Source organism: Dasypus novemcinctus, chromosome 12 (genome assembly GCF_030445035.2).
Source record: "Dasypus novemcinctus isolate mDasNov1 chromosome 12, mDasNov1.1.hap2, whole genome shotgun sequence".
NCBI lineage: Eukaryota > Metazoa > Chordata > Mammalia > Cingulata > Dasypodidae > Dasypus > Dasypus novemcinctus.
Window position 1 is genome coordinate 103,488,249 of NC_080684.1, and position 13,434 is coordinate 103,501,682.

Below are 13,434 nucleotides of genomic sequence, written 5' to 3' on the forward strand. Positions count from 1 at the left end.
GATATTCATCTCATCTCCCCTGCCACACCCCGTCTCCCCAAAAGGTAGGCCAGGTACCATCAGCCTGGTCTCTGTTGTCACCAGGAAGGAAAGCATAGGCATTACCTCCCAGAAGCTGTCACTGGACACTTCTACTCCAATGGAGTCATCGTAATTGACAGACATTTCTTCAAAGGCGAGGGAGCACCACGAAAGCTTCAGTTCCGCAGCCGACTTCAGATATTCCAAACCTGTAGACAAACCTATAAAAGAAAACACATATAGCTGTGATTTTTAAATTTCCATGGTGAAAAAAAACAATTTTATAAGCAATTTCCCACTGATATTATTGCCTTCAGTATAGAACAATCTAATTGTTTTCTTTAGGTGGAAAAAAATTCAACTCTAGGCACTGAGATGTATATGTGTGTGTGTGTATTTCATATTAACAAGTAAACCCTGGGACCCAGGATAATATGTGAGTAGAAATAATCCCACCTTTGACACTTGACTCCACTCTCCAAATAAGTTTCCACCAGATTCCATTTGTGTTGGGTGCTGTCTCCTGCCTTCTCCCCTCCCCCTGATCCCACAGCCTTGACTGAGGCATCTCAGGTCACTGAAGCTTCAAATTCAGACCAGTTTATTCTGACAGCATCTGTGTGATGCTCACGTAGAAAGAGTAAAGGCAAACAAGAAAAACTGGCAATTTCTGAGTAAGAGTCAACGTTCTAAAATCCAGGTAAGGGTAAAGGGATGATTATTTTCTCTGTTAGACTATTTTCTCTGTAGAAGTTGATGGATCCCTGCTACCAATCACTTTGCTGGAATGACCTGTTCTCAACCCACATGGGACCTCCTGACTTCTTGTAGAAACTCATCATCCTGTGTTCAGGTCACACTGCTGGAGATCTCAAACTTATATTAGCAACTGGAGCGAGTGGGAGTAGGGTGGGACAGAGAGCCCAACACTTTTTGAGCATTTACAAAGAGCAAGACTTGGGAAGCGGACTTGGCCCAATGGATAGAGCGTCCGCCTACCACATGGGATGTCCGCAGTTCAAACCTTGGGCCTCCTTGACCCATGTGGAGCTGGCCCATGTGCAGTGCTGATGCGCGCAAAGAGTGCCCTGCCACGCAGGGTTGTCCCCCGTGTAGTGGAGCCCCACGCGCAAGGAGTGCGCCCCGTAAGGAGAGCCGCCCAGCACAAAAGAAAGTGCAGCCTGCCCAGGAATGGCGCCACACACACGGAGAGCTGACACAACAAGATGATGCAACAAAAAGACACACACAGATTCCCGGTGCTGCTGATAAGGATAGAAGCAGTCACAGAAGAACACACAGCGAATGGACACAGAGAGCAGACAACTGGGGGGCGGGGGGGAGAAATAAATAAAAAATAAATCTTAAAAACAACAACAACAAAGAGCAAGACTTTGTTCTAGGTATTTTTCCATGTTATCACATTAATCAGCACCATTCCCTGTAAGACAGTAATATAGAACACCAGTTCTAGAGGAGAGCTTCCTGGGCTTCAATCTCAGCCCCGCTACTTACTAGCTGGGCAACCTTGGGCAAGTTACCTGACCTGTCTGTGCCTCAGTTGCCTTATCTGTAAAATGGAGAGAATAATGGAATCTATATCACTGAACTACTGGAAGGGTCAAAAGAGACAATGCACATAAGGTCTTAGAATAACACTTGGTCCACAGGTATTGTTACTATTACTATTAATACTTTAATCTCCATTTTACAGCTCATGAAAGAGATGCTAAGAGAGGTTGAGTAACTTGCCCATGGTTACTCAAGTAATGATTAGTGGGACCAGCATTTGATACCAAGTTCATCTGTTTGTTAAGGTAATATTCTCTCCATTACACCAAGATGCTTTCTAATAATGATCTCAAATTTAAATAGATCAGGTGTCCTAGAACCTAAGATTAATTGCAATAAAAAAGTATTAATCTGGGGAGTGGATGTGGCTCAAGCAGTTGGACTCCTGTCTACCATATAGGAGGTCCAGGCTTTGATGCCCAGGGCCTCCTGGTGAGGGCAAGCTGGCCCATGTGGAGTGCCAGCCCACACAGGAGTGCTGCCCTGCACAGGAGCGCCTGTTGATTGGAGAGCTGGCTTAGCAAGATGGCACAAGAGACACAGAGGAGAGATAGTAAGAAGACGTAGCAGAAAAGGGAGCTGAGGTGGCACAAGAGAGTGATCACCTCTTTCCCACTCTGGAAGGTCTCAGGATCAGTTCCCAGAGCCACCTAATGAGAATACAAGCAGACACAGAAGAACACACAATGAATAGACACAGAGAGCAGACAACAGGGCGGGGGAGAAATAAATAAATATTAAAAAAAAAAAAGTATTAATCAGGTAACTGCAGCACTTCCAAAGGTGAACAAACTATTATTCAACCAATGAATGCAAAATAAAGAACAGACTATGGTACTTCAAAGCCAAATACTCCAAATACACTCATAAACAGACAGAGATGCATGGTTACAACACACGCTCTTCCTAACAGCAGGCTCTCCTGGAGGAAACACTAGCGAGGACCAGCAAGATGCTGGCACTCTGCTCCATAATCATGAGGCAATCTACTTCTAATTCCCGGGAAATCAAAGCAGCATGATAGGTCACTCTGGCCTGGGTCCAGGTGTGCACATTTCACAGTTTCACAGCATGCCCTTTTCCTGTGAAGTCCTAGGTATTGATCAGGATCCTCCCAGAATCACCCAGCCCATGTTGGCAGCAGCAGAAAGTCTTCTACCCAGTGCGGTTAGTCCCTGCCCCTCAGGTAACAGCAGGGGTTTTGGCTCAATGGACTTCAAAGTGGCCCAATCAAGCCACTGTTGGCTGCCTGGCAAGTCCCAGGAAACAGCTGCAAGGAAGAGCAAGCCCCTGCTCTGGATTGGCAAGCATCTTGACACTTGAAAAGTTCAGGCAGGATTCAGTCATGGTTTTGACACTAATGAAAGATCAGTTCTGTATAAGATGTATTAATAGCCCACAACATGCCAGGAGCTGAGAAGTGGTTCCACTGGGGCCAGCACTGAAAAACACATAATGATCAACTTTCAGGAGCAAGGACCTGAATCAGTGAGTAGAATTGCCTTGCCACATAACAAAACCAAGGAGTGCCAGGGCTGCAAAGTGCTTCTGAGATGAGGCATGCTCTTAGATGACCAATGGGAAAAAGGAAAGCCCAGGAAGAGGATGTGATGTGCCCATGACATACAGCGGCAGAGCTGAGGTAAGAACCCCAACTTCTTCATCTGCCCTCAGTCCAGGGCACTGTGCTAAGCAACTGTGACATTCCCCAAATCATGACCATATAGTGTTTTCCTGTCTAACGCAAACCTAGCACATACCCACAAGCATTTTTTTTTTTGATGTATGAGTTTTAAATTTAAATTAAATTTAATTAAATTTAATTTATTTCTCACCCCCCCGCCCAATCTGCTCTCTGTGTCCATTTGCCGTGTGGTCTTCTGTGTCCGCTTTCACTTTTGGCAGCACCAGGAATCTGTGTCTTTTTTTGCTGCGTCAGCTCTCAGTGTGTGCGGTGCCACTCCAGGGCGGGTTGCACTTTTTTCGCATGGGGTGGCTCTCCTTACAGAGCGCATTCCTTCACGTGGGGCTCCCCTATGCAGGGGACACCCCTGCGTGGCACAGCACTCCTTGTACATGGCGGCACTGCGCATGGGCCAGCTCACTACATGGGCCAGGAGGCCCTGGGTTCAAACTCTAGACCTCCTATATGGTAGGTGGATGCTCTATTAGTTGAGCCACACCCGCTTCCCTCCCACAAGCATCTTGTACAGCCACAGTCCAGTGTTTAACGGTGACCATCAGCTCAACTTCTCTCATGTGGGCTATTCAAATTTCATTGTAATGCTGGACCAGTTCCCTCCCACAAATTCTCATTCCTTGTTCCTCACTTCCCAACTTACTCATTCTCCAAGATTATTTACGAATGACACCCAAAGTCTAATAGGGGAAACTGAGGAAAAGTTTTAAAAGTTTAAAATCCCCTGCCTCACAGCCCCATTCTTCCCAAAGCTCCCTGCACCAACTTCAAACACACTGTCCTTTACGGGCTCTTTCCTCCCTCTCCCTGTCCTTCCCTCCACTGCCAGGCACATCCTGCGTTCTTGAGGTTCTTCCTCAACCTCCAATATCACCAGTATGCAGGGAAACACAGCAGCACCTCTTTCAAGACTCAGCCTCTCCATAAAATGCAACGAGAATATTTTCTTCACAAGACTGCCATGAGGGTTAGGACAATGAATGGAAGTCACTGGCATACATCTGACACCCTAAAAGCGGTAGCCATTACTCTTAACAAAATCACGCATAAACCTCCAAAAGATAGTGTCAGTGGCTGGAGTTGGATTTTGTTTTTCATTTTCCCATTATTTTTGCTTCTGGGATTTTAATGAAATTTTTACTGAAATTTCTACCCATCACTTGTGACACTGCTCCAAACCCTTCTTTACTCAGCGATAAGGAAACCGATCACCTACCTTCCATAGAGCACTTCTGTAGATGCCAGGTGCTGTGCCAAGTGCTTTATATGTATGCATTTCACTTAATCCCAATAACAACACTATGAGGCAGCTGTTATAATCAGCTCCTTGTCAAAACTAGGGAAACTGAGGCACAGAAAGGGCAAGGAGCATTCCCAAGTGGTAGAGTTGAGAGTTATTTAAAAGCAGGATGGGAAAGTGGATGTGGCTCAACTGATAGAGCATCCATCTACCATATGGGAGGTCCAGGGTTCAATACCCAGGGCCTTCTGGCCTGTGTGCTGAGCTGGCCCACGCAAAGAGCTGCCACACGCAAGGAGTGTTGTCCCCCACGTGGAGGTGCCCCATGCATAAGGAGTGTGCCTTGTGAGGAGAGCTGCCCAGGGTGATAGTAGCACAGCCCGCCCAGGAGTGGCACCGCACATAGAGAGCTGACGCAGCATGATGATGCAATATAAAAGAGATGCAGTTTCCAAGTGCCATCGAGGGTACAAGCGGACACAGATGAACACACAGAGAGTGGACACAGAGCGCAGACAACGGGGGGCGGGGGGGGGGGTGGGGGGTGGGGGAAGGAAGAAGGAGAGAGAAATAAATAAAATAAATCTTTAAAAAAATAAAATAAGTAAAATAATGAATTTTAAAAAGCGGGATGACACCAAAGCCACGCTCTTAATCACTGACCATTAATTACCACTTCAGTATTGAACTCAAATCCTCTAAAAACAGAAAATGTGAAAAATTAAGTAAATGCTGCTGTGCCTTTAATGACTGAGCATGAAAAAGATGATTTTTGCACATGATGTAACATAACAGTTTCCTTTGTTTCCATATGGATATCCAATAGTTCTAGTGCCGTTTAATGAAAAGCACTTCCTTTCCCTCACTGTTTTGCAATGTACCTCTGTATATACCTATCTGTGGAGCTTTATCTGGGCTCTCTATTCTCTGCCTATCCTTGTGACTTGTGACAATGCCACACTTTTTTTTTCTTTTTTAGGAAGTACTGGGGTTTGAACTGAGGACCTCTACATGGGAAGAAGGTGCTCAACCATTAAGCTACACTCGCTGCGCTGCCACACTGTCTTAATACTGTAACTTTACAAGAATTCTTGATACCTAGCAGAAGAAGTACGGCTTTGTTCTTTCCTTCAAGAATGCCTTAGGCTATCTTTGGTCCTTTATATTTCCATATACATCTTAAAATCTGCTTAAATTCTACCAACCAACCAAAGCTGCTGTAATTTTTTTTTAAAATTAATTTATTGAAGTAATATCACTCATACATAAACATACATAAATAATAAGTGTATAATAATAATTGTGAACTTACAAAACAAACATATATAACATCATATAGGACTCTCATAATTCACCCTACCACCAATAACCTGCATTGTTGTTTCATCTTTTTAACTAATGATTAAAGAGCATTGTTGGTGGCAGACTTGGCCCAGTGGTTAGGGCATATGTCTACGACATGGGAAGTCCACAGTTCAAACCCCAGGCCTCCTTGACCCGTGCGGAGCTGGCCCATGCGCAGTGCTGATGCGCACAAGGAGTGCCCTGCCACGAAGGGGTGTTTCCCGCATAGGGGAGCCCCGTGTGCAAGGAGTGCGCCCTGTAAGGAGAGCCGTCCAGCGCGAAAGAAAGTGCAACCTGCCCAGGAATGGTGCTGCACACATGGAGAACTGACACAAGAAGACGCAACAAAAAGAAACACAGATTCCCGTGCCGCTGACAACAACAGAAGCGGACAAAGAAGATGCAGCAAATAGACACAGAGAACAGACAACCGGGGTGGGAGGGGGGGAGGAGAGAGGAAAAAAAAAAGAAAGAATAAAAGACTGCTGAATGCTTTGTGTTTAAAAATAAATAAATAAAGAGCACTGTCAAAATATTACTACTAACCAAAGTATTTTTCCCCCAATCAACCCCATTATATTATTTTTACATCATTTATATATGAACATACATAAACAATTAAGTGTATAGTAAAAGTTGTGGATTTACAAAGCAAAAATGCATATCATAAGGGATCTCATACATCAACCCTCCACCAACACCTTGCATTGTCGTGAGACATTTGTTACAAATTATGAAAGAATATTGTCAAAATCTATTACTACTAATCATGTCCTTATCTTCCATTTGGTGTGTTTTTTTCCCCCAACCCACCCTATTATTATTTTTAAAATATATTTTTTTATGACAGAAAGTTGTAAACTCATAAAACAATCATGCAAATGTGTAGAATTCCCAAACAACACCCCTCCATCAACACACCACACTGCAGTGGAACATTTGCTACAGATAATATCATCTGATTATTACCATGTCCATAGCGTATATTTGGCTCATATTTTCCAAACTGCCTCATTATCAATACAGTACATCTTTCGCATAGATTCAAGAATATTATATTATTACTGCTAACCACAGTCCATAGGTCACTTCAGCTGTTATTCTTCCCATGCTTCTCCACATTCCCAACACCCTGCAGTAATGATGTGCATTTGCTCTAGCTCACAAAGGACACTCTTGCATCTGTACCATCAACCACAATTCTCATCCACCTTGTGGTTTACTGTGCTATTCAGTTCCTAGATTATTCTCTAGCATTCTGCCAATTGGCATTTACATACCTAGACTACCATTTTCAGCCACATCCCCATTTATAAACTAGCTGTTACTCACTATGTGTTACCATCCACTCTATATATTTCCACACGTTTACAGTAAAGCTAATTAAAACTTCTAAATACATTAAATATCAGTAGTCCATCTCAGTCCTCCTCTTATTTCCTTTAAGAATCCACCACCTACCACCAGGTCTTGAACGTATTTTTCTACAATTTCTTCTAGATTTTATGGTTCTTGCTTTCATTTTCAGGTTTTTGATCCATTTTGAGTTAATTTTTGGATAAGGTGTGAGATAGGGGTCCTCTTTCCTTCTTTTGGCTGTGGATATCCAATTCTTTCAGCACCATTTGTTGAATGGACTGTTCTACCCGAACTGTGTGGGTTTGACAGGCTAGTCAAAAACCACTTGTGATTACATGTGAGGGTCTGTTTCTGAACCATCAGTTTGGTTTCATTGGTTCCATTGGTCTATATGTCTGTCTTTTTGCCAGTACCATGCTGTTTTTACTACTATAGCTAGGTAATATGATTTAAAGTCTGGAGATGAATGTTTGCTTTCCCTTTATATGATGTTTCTGGCTATTCAGGACTCCTTAACCTTCCAAATAAATTTTATGATCATGTCTTCAATTAAAAAAAATGCTGGTGGAATTTTTATTGGGATTGCATTGAATCTGTATATCGATTTCAATAGAATTGACATCTTAATGATATTCGTCTTCCAATCCACGAGAATGGAATGTTCTTCCAGTTTAGGCCTTTTTAAATTTCTTTTAACATTGAGTTGCAGTTTTCTGAATACAAGTGCTTTACATCATTGGTTAAGTTTATTCCTGGCTATCTGAGTTTTTTATCTGTCATATTTTATTTTTACCACTCTTTTGATACTTTTATTACTTTTATTGATATAATCTTCATTTCTAGACTCTCTTTCAGGCTTCTCTCTCCTGTCTTTTCTTTTCAGGCTCTAGGACACTCTTTAGTAGTTCCTGAAAATCTGGTCTCTTGCTTAGAAATTCTCTGTTTCTGTTTATCTGTGAATATTCTAATCTCACCCTCATTTTTGAAAGACAGTCTTGCTGGATATAAGATTCTTGAAAGTTTTTCTCTCTTAGTATCTTAAATATATCTTGCCTCCATGGTTTCTGGTAAGAAATCAACACTTACTCTTATTGGGTATCCCTTATATGTTATACATTGCTTTTCTCTTGCTGTTCTCAGAATTCTCTCTTTGTCTTTGGCATTTGACATTTTGATGAGCATGTGTCTCAGAGTCAGTCTATCTGGATTTTTTCCAGATCCAAGTACATTGTGCTTCTTGAACCTGGGTATCTATGTCTTCAATAGGTTTGGGAAATTTTCTACCATTATTTCTTTAAATATTCCTTCTGCCCCTTTTCCCTTCTCTACTCCTTCTGGGACACCCGTTACACGTATGTTTGCATGCCTTTTGCTGTCATTTAGTTCCCTGAGACCTTGTTCAATTTTTTCCATTCTTTTCTTCATGTGTTCTTTTGTATGTTCACTTTCAGAGGCCATTTCTTCAAGCTCACCAATCCTTTCTTCTGCCTCCTCAAATCTGCTATGATATGATTCCAATGTTTTTTCCATTTCATTTGTTGCTCCTTTCATTCCCATAAGATTTGCTATATTTCTATGTATGCTTTCAAATTCTTCTTTGTGCTCATCCAGTGTCTTAATTTCCTTAATCTCTTTAGCCATCTCATTGAATTTAAGGAGATTTGTTTGAACATCTATCATTAGTTATCTCAACTCCTTTATGTCATTTGGAGGCTTATCTTGTTCCTTTAACTGGGCCATAGCTTCCTGTTTCTTGGTGTGAATTGTAATTTTTTGTTGGTGTCTTGACATTTGGATTACTAGAGTATTTATTCTGGGTTCAGTTTTTCTCCTTAGTTTAGGGCTTCCTGCCCTTTCTCTCTTGCTGGTTGTGCCAAAGGAGCTAAGGTTGCAATTGATGCAATAAGCTGTGGAGGCTCAAGCTGCCCTAATAGTGCCAGGCACCAGTGAAGCTTCTCCCAATTTTCTCCTTTGCCAGGGATAGGGACAGTCACAGCTGTGTGTAATAATCCAAGTTGTGCAGGCCTAGACTGTAGCTGCCCAGAGAGACTGATGGAGTTTCACACCCCTTTCTACCATCCCTGGGGTAGGGATGGTGCTGCAGGTGTGGGAAGCAAGCCATGCAGTGTGGGCCCAAGATGACTGCAGTTGCCCCAGTAGAGTTCCAATTTTCAGTGTGTGCCAGCCAAATGTACCTGCAATTACCTGGATAGGCTGGTGGAGGGCCCACCAGCCTCCTTCCTGCCAGAGGCGATGCTGAAGCCTAGTCTAGGGCTGCAGGCTGATCTGGGTGAAAGAAACTGGTTCCTACCGTCACTCTGATTTTTGGTCAGCCAGGCTTCCCCTCAGGCTGGGGGCATAGTCAAAATGGCAGCCACCGGCCTCTTTCCGACTTGGGCAGATTCGGGCAGATTCACATGCTAGCTTTTGCCAGGATTATATCTTAGCCAGCCGAGTCTACCAATCAGTAGCTGAAACTGGCAGCCAACCGTCTCTTCCTCCCCTGTTTCTGGGAAATGGAGCTTCCAATTCCCACCACAGAACAGCTCCTGGGGTGGCTCGTGCCTCCAGAGTAGGATAATCACTGGCCTCCACTGCTTGGCCAGTAATTTCCCAGAGAGGCTGGCATAGGTCCCCGCATCTTCCTCCCTGCTGGACATAGCAATGGGGCCTAGGCTAAAGTTGCAATCTGATCTGGATGGAAAGAAGCCGGTCCCCACCAGCACTGTGATTTTCAGTCCGCCCCGCTTCCCCTCATACCAGGTGCGGAGTTAAGATGGCAGCTCCCAGCCTCTTTCTGACTTGGACAGGCTCAAACTATAACTGTTCTCAGTATTATACTCTAGCCTGCCAAATTTATTTATCAGTAGCTGAAGTTGGTGCCCACCCGTTTCTTCCTCCCTGTTTTTGGGAAGTGAAGCTTTCAATTCCAGTCATGGAACAGCTCCTGAGGCAGCTTATGCCTCCAGTGGAGGATGGACTCCAGCCTCCAGGGCATGGAGCGCTCTACTGACGAGTCATCTCTGCAAATGGGCAGTGTCCTCCTTCCATTCCTTCAGGGATGTTGCAGGACGCTCTTTGGGCCTCCTGGGGCCCCCAAACAGGTGCTTTAGCTAGCTCCAGAGGGCTCTGGAGCAGGAGTTGACTCTAGGAGCTCCTTAATTCACCAGCATCTTGCTGGTTGTTCCTGTCCTGCTGTGATTTTGTTTAGGATCTTGTTGAATCATCAGATCACTGTGAGAGAACTGACATCTTCACAATACTCAGTTTCCTAATCTATTGATTCAGGCCTTCTGTACTTTCTCCCAAGAGTAAGATTTATAGTCTTTTGCACAGAGTTCTTGCACACTTTTTGTCAGAGCATTACTTAGTATTTAATATTTTGTGATGTTATAAATCGTGTTTTTTAAGCTTTTCATTTGAACTGTTTATGGCTAATATATAGAGCAACTGATTTTTGTATACTATGTGTACAGTAACCTTGCACGTATTATTTCCAACACTAGAACTACAAATTCATTTAGATTTTCTATATAAACATTCACATCATATAATGATGGTTTTATTCCTTCCTTTCCAATTTCAACACACACCCCTACTCCCTACCAGCCTTCCTGCACTGGATGGGGAGAGAACCTCAAAGACAAAACTTTCAACATGTGACCACTAATTATGGCATTTGGTGTAGGATTTTAAAAAAATACTATTTTTTCAGGTTAGGAAAGTTCCCTTCTACTCCAGTTCATCTAAGTGGATGCTTATATAAGACTGGCTTTATTTTTCCTTAAACACTTCACAGAATTTGTCAATGAAGTCATTTGGCCTGATGTTCTTTTTAAGCAGACTTAATTGCAAATTCCAGTTCTTTAATAAGTAAAGGCTATTCGTGTATTTTCTATATCTTTGTCTGTTGATGTTGGTAAGCAGTGTCTTCCTAGGGAGTCCAGTTCATTCTTTTCAAATTCACTGGCATAAAACTGCTCTTATTTTCCTCTTACAATCTTCTTAAAACTGAAGGATCTGTAGTAATGTCCTCTTTTCCATCCCTGACATTGGTTTTGTGTATATGTGTGTATGTGTGCCTTTTCTCTTGGTCAGTCTCATCCAAGGTTTACTAATGTTTATCCTTGTCAAAGAACCAACTTTAGCTTTATCTATCTTCTCTATTGAATGTTAGTTTTTCATTTCTTTTTATTATTTCCTTCTTTGGTTTCAATTTGTTCTTTTTCTAACTTTTGAAAATTAAAGCTTAATTCGTGAATTTTCAGCCTTTCTTCTTTTTAAATATACACATTTTTTTTAAGATTTATTATTTATTTCTCTCCCCTCCCCCCCAGTTGTCTGTTTTCTGTGTCCATTCGCTAAATATACATATTTAAAGCTACGAATTTCCTCTACACACAATTTTAGCTACAGTCCATAATCTCATTTGTTTTTCATACCAGTTCCATTTTTTGCAGATAAGATACTAAAGGTCATAGAAGTAAAGTAACTTGCTCAAGATTATACAGCTAGCAAATGGTGGGACCAGGATTCAAAACCAGTTTCTATCTGGTCCTAAAATTCAAGTTCTTCCTATTACAGTATATTATATATAATTGGCTTTTTATAGGTATTATGAATAAAGTGCTATGAAAAGTTTAAGAAAGCAAGAATTAGCCCTTTTCTCCACAGGATATGGGAAAAGATGAAAAGGATTTAGAAGTTGATGATACCTGAGTTGGGGGCTCTGATCAATGCAAGAAGTGCTTCTTACCTCAAGAATGGTAAAAAATGGGACAGGTGATGGGAAGCGGACTTGGCCCAAAGGTTAGGGCGTCCGTCTACCACATGGGAGGTCTGCGGTTCAAACCCCGGGCCTCCTTGACCCGAATGCAGCTGGCTCAAGCACAGTGCTGATGCATGCAAGGAGTGCCCTGCCATGCAGGGGTGCCCCCCCGTGTAGGGGAGCCCCACGCTCAAGGAGTGCGCTCTGTAAGGAGAGCTGCCCAACGTGAAAGAAAGTTCAGCCTGCCCAGAAATGGCACCGTACACACGGAGAGCTGACACAATAAGATGACGCAACAAGAAGAAACACAGATTTCCGTGCCGCTGACAACAACAGAAGCAGACAAAGAAGAACATGCAGCAGACAGACACAGAGAACAGACAACTGGGGTGGGGGGGGGGAGGGGAAGGGGAGAGAAATTTTAAAAAGGGGGGAGGGGCCAGGTGAGGCCAAGGAAATCTCACATATCCCTGGAAATCTACATTGGTGATGTTATATAAGTAACAGAAACAGCTCTGAGCCTTCAGAGCTCAACAAGAAATGTTCTCCAGGATAAACAGTTGTGTTCATTAGTTCTATTACAGCCAGCACGTGACTTGCACTATTGATTCAAGGTGGCACAATGATAACCACTGTTCCTGGGCCCACATGACCTCTTGGGTCATACTAGTCATACCCAGAGATGGTGAGGAAGAGAGTGGAAGGAAAGAATGCAGGAAGGACTATGGAGCTTGGTGACAAAAGTCTTGTGTCAGCTTGTAATGAGAAAGAGGGAGCAGAGTTGCCATCAGCAGCTGTTCTTGTTAAGCCTCATTTTCATTCATTCAATAAATATCTTAAGTTCAAGAACTGGGTTAACAGTTCATAGATTAGACCTCAATTTCTTTAAAATAAAACTGCAAAACAAATAACCTAGACTCGAATAATGGGAAAAATCAAGAAAGAATCAAATGCTAAAATCCATCAAATGCAAACAGAATCGTATTCTTTGCCCTTTTAATACTGTAAATAAAGTGAAATTGATAATAAATACTTGATGATAATCAAAATAAGATCTGATAAAATCTGTTGTACATAAGACAAGAAAATAGCAATTTTAATGTTATGGAGTTTTAATGTACCAATCAACTTGGGTATTCTTCTTCTTTTCTGTAATGTATTTGTAACAGAAATACAAAAGTAGTCCATGTTCCATACACAGAACTCAAGACCGGAGCTTGGCAGAGAAAGGAAGAATGGGAAGAAGGATTAGCCATAGTTTCATCACCCAAAGACAACACAATTTCAGGCATCATTTTATTCCCTCCTTAAAGTGGCGACTGGGAGAGGGAGTGGACATGTGAGACGAAGGTTTCTGGAGCAGCAGACAGCTAACTCTAAAGTAAGAGTAGGGGCATAGGGCATGGCCTCTACTCTAAAATAAATTAACTT

At 42.5% G+C, this 13,434-nt stretch overlaps 1 protein-coding gene across 19 annotated transcripts in view; it reads right to left on the reverse strand.

Moving 5' to 3' along the window:
• PACSIN2 (protein kinase C and casein kinase substrate in neurons 2) overlaps positions 1–13,434 on the reverse strand; it is a 165,243-nt gene that overhangs the window by 38,404 nt on the left and 113,405 nt on the right. For all 19 annotated transcript variants that reach the window (XM_058308892.1, XM_058308883.2, XM_058308888.2 and 16 more), the window contains one exon: positions 106–242. In XM_058308892.1, the coding sequence (XP_058164875.1) occupies positions 106–165 (60 nt within the window). In that variant the 5' untranslated portion in view covers positions 166–242. The remainder of the gene's footprint in view (positions 1–105; positions 243–13,434) is intronic.